The 12,731-nt window shown below is 36.7% G+C and overlaps 1 protein-coding gene across 1 annotated transcript in view; it reads left to right on the top strand.

Annotated features, from left to right (window-relative positions):
- SNX2 (sorting nexin 2) overlaps positions 1 to 12,731 on the top strand; it is a 34,440-nt gene that overhangs the window by 16,726 nt on the left and 4,983 nt on the right. The window contains exons 3-11 of the mRNA XM_075526316.1: positions 956 to 1,119; positions 2,433 to 2,499; positions 2,709 to 2,752; positions 2,840 to 2,981; positions 6,381 to 6,459; positions 8,780 to 8,855; positions 10,152 to 10,265; positions 10,493 to 10,586; positions 12,407 to 12,612. Of these exons, the coding sequence (XP_075382431.1) occupies positions 956 to 1,119; positions 2,433 to 2,499; positions 2,709 to 2,752; positions 2,840 to 2,981; positions 6,381 to 6,459; positions 8,780 to 8,855; positions 10,152 to 10,265; positions 10,493 to 10,586; positions 12,407 to 12,612 (986 nt within the window). The remainder of the gene's footprint in view (positions 1 to 955; positions 1,120 to 2,432; positions 2,500 to 2,708; positions 2,753 to 2,839; positions 2,982 to 6,380; positions 6,460 to 8,779; positions 8,856 to 10,151; positions 10,266 to 10,492; positions 10,587 to 12,406; positions 12,613 to 12,731) is intronic.

The raw sequence follows: 12,731 nt of genomic DNA, 5'->3' as shown, positions 1-12,731 counted from the left end.
GATCTGTTTTAGTGCCTCTTTACCTGCTTGGTAAAGTACTTGCCACAGGAAGTGTAGTTTGTAACAAGACTTGAGATCAGTTGGGAAGTCAATTTTGGTATCAAATGACGGTTCTGTGGTCAATATTATCTTTTAAGGAACTAGAATTCTTGAAAATGCACATTTAGCAAGAACCACAGCATTAGTTATTTAAACTAGAACAGGAACTTCTCTGTACCCAGGAAGCGTGTAGTTTGCCAGTGGTCAAAACCACTTAGTGAAGGAAATGATGCTGGATTTGCAGAGCAGAGATTTACATCCTCTTTAAAGACAGATGAATTGTCTACAGCCTGAAGAAAGTATTCAGTTTCTAGCGCACTGTTTTAAGCCCCAAAGAGACTGAAGATAGGTAGAGACTAAAGACGGTTAATCTTACCAGTCAGAATGTCTTGCCTGCTAATATTTCTATTTTACAGGTTGTGGGCTTTTGGTGGGGGCAGGGTTGTGTTATGGTTGTGTAACTTCATTTAACACATGGCTTGGTCTGCTCAGTTATCAGCCTATGTGACTAAATCAGCTGCTGTTCAGAGTGCAAAAACTAAAATTGGTACAGGTGCTGAAAAAGAGGTACTTGCATGGTAAAAAAAATTTCATTAGTTTTCACAATATCTCATGCAGAAATAAATGACTTATCACTTGTAACTACTTTAAAAGACTCTTTACCTAACAGTATATTAAAAAAAAAAATTGCAATATTAATCTTACTTTAACCCATTATGCACTAGAAGCTCAAATGTCACATCTCGTTTTAGCTATGTTTTGAAAGAAATTAGCCAGCACAAATGGATGCTATTTACAGATAATCTTATTAAACTTGTATATCATCATTTTTTGGTGTGCATGTTTGTTATCTTTGTGATGCACATCCATCTGTATTGCACAAAAATTTATTTGCTAACTCAAAATATTTATCTAGAAGCAACAGAAGAAGTTTCACTGGACAGTCCAGAGAGGGATCCAATACTTTCACCAGAACCTACTCCTGCAATCACTCCTGTAACACCTACTACATTAGTAGCTCCCAGAATGGAATCAAAAAGCATAACAGCCCCTGTGATTTTTGATAGATCCAGAGAAGAGGTATGCAGTAAACTTCTAAATGATGCAAATGTCTTGTTTGGTTTTTGAAGTTTTTTCTTATTTTAAAATGACAGTTCCTAAACGTTGACTCATGGGGTCATCCTTTGCTAAGGGGAAGTATGTAAAAGAAAACCTATTCTGTTTATTTTGCATATAAAGTTTAGTATGAATTTGACTCATGAAAATACCATAACAATTCATTACTTAGGTGGTTATGTTGGAGATCTGTAGTGTGAGGAGTAAGATGCTCCATTCCTTCAGAATAGATACTGTAAAAGCGTGTGTAGGAGCAACCTGTGAGCTTGATACAGGAGAAATGTTAATGATGTATAATAACTCTTACTAGCATGTGCCAGGTTTCAACTTGGATTTCTGAAGCTGTTGTTAATGGGGAACTGGAGGAAGTAGTTGTTAGCATTATCCTGCGTGCTAACAAACAGCTGAGGCTAATGGTAGTTTTAACATTGCTATTTACATTTGGTGTTCCATTCAAAGCCTGGACATTGCTGAATGCCATTCATTCTGGAGTGTTCTCTTACTAGACAGTGCCTCTGCTAAATGAGTTTGCAAACAAGACTTGCCTGTGACTTGATGATGACTGCTTCCACAGATACCACAAGATGGCATTTTATTCTGATTCCCCCCCCGCCCCCCTTCAGCCCTCATACACTGTCTCTTCTGCCGTGGTGTTTCTTAAGATCTCTTTTATCAAACTTACATATATTACATGAAAGATTACAAAATTCTGCATGAACAGAGCTCAGGCAAGTATCAGAAAATTCTCTGTTACTTTTCCCTTCCCAAGCTCTTTGGCTACAGATACCATTAATAAAAAGGATTATCTGTACTTTGACTAGAGGCATATAGAAACATCTCAAATGAGAGTAGTTTTTGAACCATAGCATCTGCTGGCATTGGAGCAGATACAATGAACATGCCCCTAGGATAAATATTTACTAAATATTTTGAGGCCAACATGTCCTGAGAAAAGGCTGCCAAACTACAAGCTTTTGCAGGAAGGCTTAAAACTGAAGTCATACAATCATAGAATCATTTAGGTTGGAAAAGACCTTTAAGATCATTGAGTCCAACCATAAACTTAACACTGCCAAGTCCACCACATGAACTTTGTTGCAGTGATGATCCATGTTAGAAATTATATTCACTTAACGTTGGATGGTAGGTCTGGGAGTGTTTTTTAGTTATGCAAACATACTGACTTTTCCTCCTCCTTCCTCTATACCCTTATCCTTGTAACCATACATAATATGAATGCACATTGCCTTGTCAAATATGGCGTATCTTTTTCCTAGATTGAAGAGGAAGCAAATGGAGATTTGTTTGATATAGAAATCAATGTATCAGACCCGGAGAAAGTTGGTAAGTTCCGTGAGCCTAGTAAGTCAGATGGTAGACTGTCTTATCCCTTGAAGACTATTCTGAGACTTTATCATGATTTCTTATTCAGGTATGTTTTGGCATTTTTTTGTATCTAAATGCAAAGCTATTTAATGTATATTTTGGAACAAAAAGTGTGTGGAGGGATTGAAATAACTTGCCCTAGGATAAGTATCTTAATTTTCTTACAGGAGATGGCATGAATGCTTATATGGCATACAGAGTAACAACAAAGGTAACTAGTGCAACAAATATTTGCAGATAACTTTGTATCACAGCTGTATTGATGGACCAGTAATTCATAACTTTTTTTTTTTTTAAGACATCACTTTCCATGTTCCACAAAAATGAATTCTCTGTTAAAAGAAGATTCAGTGATTTTCTTGGCTTGCACAGCAAATTAGCAACAAAGTACATGCATATTGGTTACATTGTGCCTCCAGCTCCAGAGAAAAGTATCGTAGGTAAGTGCAGTTCCTGTAAGGTTGAATTTAAGCGTGTCATTTAAGTCCTGTAATACAAATTAAGTATTTCAGTACCTGTTGGGCTTGTAAAATAAATACTTTTCTGCACAAATATTACTTACTGCTTATCAGGTGGTCCAAACTGTTAAATATGCTTCCTGTCCTGTATTTTTAAAAAGTTCAGGTTAAATTGGAAAGATATGTACTCGCCTCTTCCTAACTCAGACCAGCATTGATAATAAGAAGGACATTTGTCTTAATACATGGCCTTCTGTTTCTTATCTATCATTCTTTCTTCACTGTTGCCCTTCAAGAGCTGATTAGTCTATCAAAACAAAGATGTTAAATGAAGGTTTATTTTTAACTTGTGCTGTTATCAGTTGCCTGAGATATACAGAGCTTCATGTGTACTCCACCTCTCTAATACTGCAGTCTGTTTCTTTTGGTCATGGTGAATGCTAACTAATTGTCTCTAGCTAATTCTTCAAAGTTCTAATACAGAAAACACTTCTGAGTGATGCTTGTCTTTGTGAATGCCTTGAAGTATCAGATCCTTTTTCCATGAGCTAAGCAGCATGCCTGATGCATTGAAGCAACTTCAGTTCTATGAGCTCTAAGTAGTAGGGGTTCTTTCAAAATAACTAAACATTTCAAACAACAGTAAAACCTGTTGAAGTCTTTTGGCTTACCTATATAAGTAAGTGATTGGACTCTAGAACGCTGTTTGATATATAAGGAATGGCAGGACTTCTGTTTCAGTAGTTTAGTCTGTAAAGCTAATCAGAGCAGCAGCTTTTCATATAAGTAGGAATAGGCAGACTGAGTAGATGTAGGCAGCAGAAAGCTTGGGAAAATCATGCTTTTGATTCTGTGGAAAAGCACTGCATTTTTCAGTCTGTAAGACTGAAAATTTGGTCTGAATTTTTGATAGTTCTTGAAAGTAATGTATGATTCTGTAATAACCAATTTTTCACGTTACAAAAATAAGTTTAATTACAAATGCTAACAGGGCTTACACAGATGAATGAGGCTTCTAGTCATGTCCTTTGGATGATACAACATTTAAAGCATTTATGACAGTATGCAATTACATGGAAATGTAGTACTTGCATGACAGTCAAATTCATCTGTAGGACAAAGCTTGGACTGGATTTGAGGTGCCACTTGAACAAAAACCAGCATAAATATTGATACACCTGGAAGTGTGTAAAATGGTGGGACTTATTGCAGTGTAAGCAAGCACTGGCTGTCACTTCAGATCCTTGTATAGAGACTTTGTTAAGCTACAGATAAGTTGGGAAAACTCACAGACTCTGTAGGACGTTTTCCAAAGAGCATGAAACTCCCTCTTTAAACTTGAACTTCAGTGCACTATATATTAGTATAAGTGCACTTTAGTTTTTAGTTCTGTGCAAAAATATGTAGACCATACATTTCTAATTCTGGAGAAAAGAAGGGATTCTAGACTGATTTAAAATGAGGCATCTTAAAGCAGAGAGCTGGCAAAACAGCTGAAAGTAAGATGACATATTTTGTTTACATCACACATGTTTATTTTTAAAGTCTTAATACAAAATATCATGCATTCAGTGTTATGCAGTGTCTATTGTACAAAAGTCCTTAGTCTGTTCATTCTGTTACACCATTGATAACACTTGGAGTTTTAAGCTCCAACTTTATTTTGGTGACAGGTGGGAGGGGCTGGCATTTCAGACCTTAGCCACAAATTCAAGTGGTCAGTTACTGACTGTGGAACAACAGGATAAAACTGAGTTAGTGGTGAGCTAGAGTTGGACATTCATCCAAGCTGCCTCACTACTTACATATGTGTGTTGGAAAATCACATTTTCTGTTTTTAAGAAAATAGTCTATTAAGTCATGGATCCTTTCCTGTGAAGGATTAGAGTGCTTGGGCTACAGAAACTGCCTTTATGCTTGCATTTAAATAGGCTTATATTAGCAGAGACAGAAACCTGACATGATATCTAGAAACAACTGTCAATATCACAAGTTAGGAATTCCTCATATTGGTCATTTGATTACGTATTCATTTTTTTCCCCATGAACTTCAGTTGCTATCAAATGTGAAGGATCTTTTGTATTAAACTGCAGCATTTCATGCTTTCTGCAGTGAAATATTAATGAATAGTAATACTCTAATGCAAAAAGATGAGGCATGTGAATTACCTCACCTTTGTTTGAATACTTTAATCCTTGTACTTAAAGACATATTTGATTTTACAGATAAATTTGTGGATTTACAGTTACGCTACACTGTGTAGTATATACCTTTGGAAAAAATACCAATCGGATTTATTTTCATCATGTTACAGAGAAGGGAAAAACTAAGGCTTCACTGAGAGGTTAAGGGTCCCTCCTTCTTCCTGTAAGGATGCTGTTTGTCCCCTCCGTGGGTTACTGTGTGAAACTTCTAAAGCCAGAAGGGAGATCGGGTGAGGAACAACTTTGGGAACTGTTGACCTGGCAGGTCACAGAGTACATATTCAGAATCTCAGACTTAGAACTTTTAGCTGGAGAAGCACAGAACTAACAGAGCAGGAATACACTACAGGTAGAAATAAGATATTTGGACTGTATCGTAACATACCTCTCCTGTGTTTTAGGAAATAAGAATAATTATGAATGTTCAGTGTTTCGTGGTGGTTTTGATAATATTCAGGTTCCTAAACTCTTGAGTTTGGGTCTTTAGCATGAAAAATATTGACCTCAGTCTGACAGTTTTAGAGTTCTGTTGCTGAGGTTGAATGTATATTTCCCATACCATGATACATCAATAACTCTGGCTTCCCCTATCATAGCTTTTTGGCCACTCTTGACATCGGCCGAGGAAGCAATGTAAAGCTAGCATACATTTTATTCTGCTAATTTTATTCTCCATTCAGTTAGTAGTTGTTCATATGCTTCACAGTTTTCAGAGCTGGTTAGTTTGCCTTAGTTGACTAAAAAACTCTTAGTTTTAGAACTTAAAAAAAAAAAATAGAATGAAAATATTGGTAATAAGCTTACCAATTAATAGGCTTATAACCTGAGATTTAGTTTTGTTTTCTGCTTTGCTTGGGTAACTGTTTTCTTCTTCTGAACATGAGTGACCAGTAAGACTCTGATCTTCATTTAGATTGTCTTCATAAATGCAAATTAAACTAGTTTTGTATAACTTCTAGTCACAATTAATATATTACAGGAAATTGCATATTTCACAGAGCTGCTTCCACAAAACCATGCAGCATGCAGTGTTGATGTTTCTTCTGTTCCTGTGTAGTGTTTTCCATTGTAATTTGACTTAAATACATAAACTTAAGTGAGTTTTATCCTCTAATTACGTTGGTTATGTTAATGATTTATTTATGATAAAGTAATATGATGCCATTTTCTTCAAAGGCATGACCAAGGTTAAAGTAGGCAAGGAAGATTCTTCATCTACTGAATTTGTAGAGAAAAGAAGAGCAGCTCTAGAAAGGTAATGTATGTATCTAGCTAAAACTTGTTTAGCCTCAGAATGACTTGTAATATACTACGTGGGCTCTGCAATTGGGGTCTGTGCCATCTGTACTTATATGGATTCTGGAGCCTGTATGCAGCTGCCAAATTTTTGTGTAGAAATGGAATAATTCCCATTAATTATGGGAAATGTAGCCTTATTCATAGACAGGATTATACCTAAGTCTTTTCAAACTGCTTGGTGCTTAAGATTGAGATTGCAGAGATCCAGTAAGTAAAACTTTATTTATCAGCTTACTTAAGCATTTTGGGTTTAAGGAATTAAGGCACTTCAGCAGTATATCTGTTCCATAGAAAATCAGCTGTTGGGCAGGGAGACACGTGAAGGAGACCTTCTGTCACTTGAAAGTAAAATGGCCTCCTGACGATTTACATTGGGAAGGCTTCACAGTATATTCCATTTGTTTTTTTCAGAAAGACTGTGAATATCTTATCTGGCAAGGAGCAACTTTTTCATCACACCAACTTTAGCTGTCTTTTTCCTTTCAGAATCAAAAAGTTGCCTACCTGCCAAGGTGTTCCAATGATATTTAGAGGCAGTGGTTCTGTTGCTCTTGCCTAAACCTGAGGAAAACTTATTAATGTTCCCCAGAAAGTCAGACCAAAGAAATCTGCTTCCATTTGCTCTTTTTTGAACCAAGAACTATGGGGAAAGTGGGCAGGAAAGCCATGTACCCTGTTAGTTGAGTTGACTAAAATTTATGCCCTAGAATAGTGAACTTACATACTACAAGTCTGCCTGCCAGATGTCCTCAAGCATGTTGCCAGTTGTCTCCAGTGAAAATGTTAGAAGTCTCCCTCAGAGTAAAGGCTATCCTCTAGCAGCAGATTTCTAAAGAAAAATCTCTTCGGTTGCTTGCCACATTAACTTTAACTTGTACTTGCTACTGAGTATAGAACAAGTAAGGAAAAGTTGAGCAGTCTAATGTATAAAATAGTTTCACTGCAACCCTTAGCTTCTTCAGGAAGAAAAATAAGGATCTTGTGGCCACACCTAATGGAGGATGGAAAAAATACATTACAGTTACAATATCAATATACTCAGACTTTCAATTAAAAGTGAAAAGTCCCAGCCCGCATCACTTTCTGGGACAGTTTCTAAGCAATTTGTGAATGTAATGGGGCTGTTCTGATACTTTGCAGCTGAGGCTTGAGCAAAACTAAAGCTTTGCAAAAAGTAGACTGTGCTGTTGGTAGTATTCTGTCACTGCATCATAATTGGCAATAACACATACTTCCTTACATTCCTGTGATCTTTTGAGGTACTAGATTTCTATAAAGCATTCATGTAAATGTCAGACACTTTCTGTTAATACACAATGTTAAAATCAGTTATGACAAACTTGCAGCAGAGTTTAGTAGAAGACAAACTTGCAGCAGCTTTTACGGGAATAATACTGTGGAAATTTCTGTCTTCAACCCCTATTTGTTCAATCGACAGGTTTTAGATCTAAGAAGAAACACAAAAAATTGCAAAGGGAAAGAGTTGCACTGATTTGGGGGGGGGGGGGGGGGTAGCAAGTCCTTTAGAACTGATATGGGTTGAAGGCCTTAGTTGAGCCAGCAAATAAATAGTTCATACCTAGAACATAATCAGCTCACTTCTCCAAGATTTCCTTTAATTCTAAAATAAGTCAGCCAGAATTATCTGTAAGAAAAAGCCTGTCCACTGCACTGTACAAGGATGTTTAAACAAGCTAATCTATTTTTTTCCTGGCATAAATTGGCTGTTATTAGAGGAGGAGGACTTCAGTCAGCTGTTGAAAATATGAAGTATAATATTTTACCCCTGTGCAACATACAGTTATGGCAGGTCTCACCTTAAGGAGTTTCTGGTGTAAACAAACTATGTTAGAAACCACTGCCTGCACCTTTGGTGTGTTATATTGTGGCATGGGGCTGCATTACTTTGTCAGAAGGTCCAGGCTTTGTGGCAGCCTTACTTGAGTAAGACTTCAGTGAATGTTTCAACAGCTTAGTGGTCTTAGCTTGTAACTCTATGTAGGACTTAGCCTAAGTGTTTGTTGGAGGAAGGTGACAGAATGCATAAATAAGGTTTGAAGAGTCAGCAGAGAGGCAAGGGATCGAAGGGGCTTGGAGACTGAACTATCATCTGACCCTTTAGAGGTCACTTTTTAAGAGTGTTCAAGCCCCATTAGATAATGAGGGAGGTTGTGTGCTGCATTGTACCTGTTCTTTAGATGAAGGGCACTTTCCAATGCTGTCAGGCACATTAAATCTGTTTTGTTATCTAATATTTTAATTTTTTAAAATCATAGGTATCTACAGCGAACAGTAAAACACCCAACCTTGTTACAGGATCCAGATTTAAGACAGTTCTTGGAAAGTTCCGAGGTATTTCAGTCCTTTTAAGTTCTCCTATTTGTTTCTAGTTATGGTAACCTACAAAGCAATATGTTCTCTTTGTATTGAGACCTGATTCCCTAAATTCGTATGAAATCAAATTGGATTGTACCCTTCATAGGACAGAATGGCAGAGGCTGCTTAGGTAATGGTGTGCCTCTGCCTCTGATAAAACTTAAGAGTGGTAGTGACCAAAAGCTATCTTCTGTTCAGTGACTTCTCAAGCAAGTCAGTCTGTCCAGTTCTGAGTGAAGCTTGTCATACATGGTGAAGATGCATAATTGATGTTTCTGCTTGTTAAGTAAGATCAAGAATTAAACTGGCTTGAAAGCAGCCCTCTTGCCTCTAGGAGCCCAACTTGAGGTGTATTGGTAGGATAATGTGAAAATGCTAGCAACACTGCTGGTCAGGCTAGACATTTTGTGCATAGAGCACTTCAGTCACCCGTGCTATCAATCTGACACCTTTCACAATATTAAATATATTGTTAAAGATATATAATATCTCATTATAAATGTGCATAGTTCAGTATTACAGTGAATCCACTGTCTTGTGGCCAGTGTCAATATCTTAGTTATACTAATAAGTCACAGAGACCTCACTACTGACAAAAGCATCATTGATAGATGACTTACAGTGGATTTGTCAGTGCTGCTGACAGACAAAACATCACATGAAGGCTAAACGGTCTGACATAGGGGCCACATTGTATGGCATATTCAGACTAGCATGAATAATAATATCAATTAGATTTAAAGTTTAGTTTGTTAACTTACTTCTGAGGATTTCTAAGTACCAAACCAAATACACAGTTCTCTTGATATGCATGAGGTAGGTTTTGAAATTTGGCCTATACTGAAAAGCAAAAAGACATCAACCTTTTATAATCAGCACGCCATGCAAATCTTGCATTACAATTAAATGTTTTACAGAATTTCTTTCATCTAATTTGTTGTAAATCTAAGCTTTTCTGTTCCTGTAGTGGCAGTTTGTTCTCTATAGTGTATAGGTGGCTAGTTAGGACCTTTGGCTAGTTCATAATAACTTTGGACAAGTGGGTTGTTTGTTCCATTTAAATGTAAAGGTGTAGAAGAAAAGTAAATAGTCTATATTTTTAAGTTTTCCTCTTGAGAATGTAAAAGTAGTAAATCTGAGAAATTAGATTCCACTTTATTGAAACACATAGGAGTAAAGAAAACACTATATCCTTTTCTTTCCCCCTTGTGCCCAGTTAAACCTCCATCCTTTTAACCAGTCTGTTTGCCCTTATTTGTCATTCAATTCCAGCTGCCGAGAGCGGTTAACACCCAGGCTCTGAGTGGAGCAGGAATATTGAGGATGGTGAACAAGGCTGCCGACGCTGTCAACAAAATGACAATCAAGATGAATGAATCGGATGCAGTAAGAGCTGATTTTTCGGCTTGAATAATGAGACGAATTAATGAGCCTCAACAATTGCATTTTAAAGCTGTAGAAGTAGAAAATGGGTTATTAATTTGCTTATTGGCTTGAATTCTTAGCTGTACCAGTTGACCACCCTGGCAGTGTGTGGATAATTTGCTTCTTTAAAACCAGAAATGCTGTTGGTAATCTAATTTGTAATGCTTGACTCTTTCATCTTTTGTCAGTGGTTTGAAGAAAAACAGCAGCAATTTGAGAATCTGGATCAGCAACTTAGGAAACTTCATGCCAGTGTTGAAGCATTAGTCTGCCACAGAAAAGGTAACTTTACTTTTATGTGGCTGCATGAACTGAAGTGCTTAGACCTTTAGGAAATGGTCATAAAACAAGAGCTTAGTATGTCAGAGCTCTTAACTAATTAATAGAGTTACACAGTATATTTTAAAGCAAAAATCTTCTAATTGTACCTTTTAGTTTAAACTGCTCTAGCATTTTTGTATACCTGTTTTTAATCTTAATTTTAACCAGAATATCTGTCGTTCCTGAATTTACTGTATTGATTTAGCATAATTTTTTTTCTTGCAGAGATTAATACCTTACCTAGCAAGTGATTCTACTACAGTAGACATCCATAAATGTATCTCTAGGTCTCATGGCAAGAGTCATTTCCTTCTGAACAAAAAGTGGCTGCATAAATCCATTTAAACATCTTTTGGTTCAGTATTGCTCTGTTAACTGAATTAACAAGCTCTTAAATGGGAATTTACTATTCTTAATTTGGTCCATATAATGATACATCATCAAGCTACTGTTAAGGTAAACGTCTCTGGAAAGATAAGTAGTCTCAGAATATCAGCTTTTGGTTTACTTATTTTAGAGCGAAGCAAAGCCTGTAAGTTTATATTTTAATCACCTGTGCTGCTGTTTTGTCAGAGATAGCTTTCCATCAGATGATTTTAAAACAAAACAAAACACGAAAACTTTGATTTGTAGTTTAAGGAAGACCATAAATGTGCCTTCTGACACTACTTTATTGTGTTAAAATATGGGGTCACCTTTCAGCTCTACACTTTCAAAAGTATGTGAAAGTGTCATAAGTTGCTTTCTCATAACTCTTATCAGGAATTACTCTCTGTAGCAAAATATCTTTGGTGAGATGTCCTCAAGACTGAAGAGTATTTTAAGAAGTAATGGAAAATCAAAATGTTTGTTTACTGTTGATTTGACGCCTGCTTACAGATTTGAAGTGGTTTTTTTTTTTTAAGAGCTGTGTTTAAATTGTAAGGGGTTTAAATATCTGAAGATATTTTGCTTCTACAAGCATTTCTGGTGTTCTGATGATTCCGCAGAAGCAGCACAGTTGCAAACAAACCTGCACTTTCAATCCTGAACTAATTTGGGTTAAACATTTGTTCAAAGGTCCTTCATAGGACTTAACTTTGTACAGGATGACTTACATGGGATTTGATGAGACAATTGCCCTAGTATTTGTTAATAAATAAGCGCAAAGCTTTACCTTCATAGATGCCAGCCATGCTGGTATGTGGGTTGGGTTTTTTTTTTCTTTTAAGGCATGTCAGAATGTGGCAGTACATTACAGTATGCACAGTTAAAGGTAGTAAATAAAACAGTACAACAAAAATAAATTCCAGTCATGGGGGTGGTGGTTTTCTGAAATAGTTGGGTTTTTTCCACTCTGAACTGCATGGAACAACTGTGCTATAGACCTGTTAAAATTGTTTTGAATTTGCTCTGTAGGTGACTTGGCTTTTGTTTTGTGGCTTGCATTTTCTCTGAACTAGGCAGTTGGATAATACTGAAGTGACAGTTTTTTCCATGCCTTTTGCTAGACAGAGTAGGCATGACACTAACAGGCTCAGCAAAACAGTAGGCATGACATTAACAGGCTCAGCAAAATATTTACTGATGGAGAGTTTTTTGTGCAGGTGTTTTTCTCCTAAATGTGGTTTCATTGTGATCTCCTTGTGTATTTTTCATGAGTTTTAGGAAATAGAGCTTATATTTTTCAGTTGGTAAAGTTAGGGTTGAAATAGGGCAGAGGTCTCTGCTCCACTGATCTTTGCTGCAGAGTAGTATAACAAATTAACTACACTGTACTCAAGACTACTCCTGTATTTCAGAGCTTTCAGCCAACACAGCTGCCTTTGCTAAAAGTGCTGCCATGTTAGGTAACTCTGAGGACCACACTGCTCTATCTAGAGCTTTGTCTCAGCTTGCAGAGGTTGAGGAGAAGATAGATCAATTGCATCAAGAACAAGCTTTTGCTGATTTCTATGTGTTCTCTGAACTGCTTGGTGATTACATTCGTCTCATTGCTGCAGTAAAAGTGAGTACTACTAGGAAAAATACTGCTTTTTGTGTTTAAAGTTACATTCCTCAGCTTGTAGATTTAGGGTAAACGAATGTGTGCACTTGCACACATCATAACACAGTTGAGACTAAGTT

Source organism: Mycteria americana, chromosome Z, assembly GCF_035582795.1.
Source record: "Mycteria americana isolate JAX WOST 10 ecotype Jacksonville Zoo and Gardens chromosome Z, USCA_MyAme_1.0, whole genome shotgun sequence".
NCBI classification, from domain to species: Eukaryota; Metazoa; Chordata; class Aves; order Ciconiiformes; family Ciconiidae; genus Mycteria; species Mycteria americana.
The sequence above is the reverse complement of the archived record's forward strand: the minus strand, read 5'-3'. Positions and strand labels throughout refer to the sequence as shown.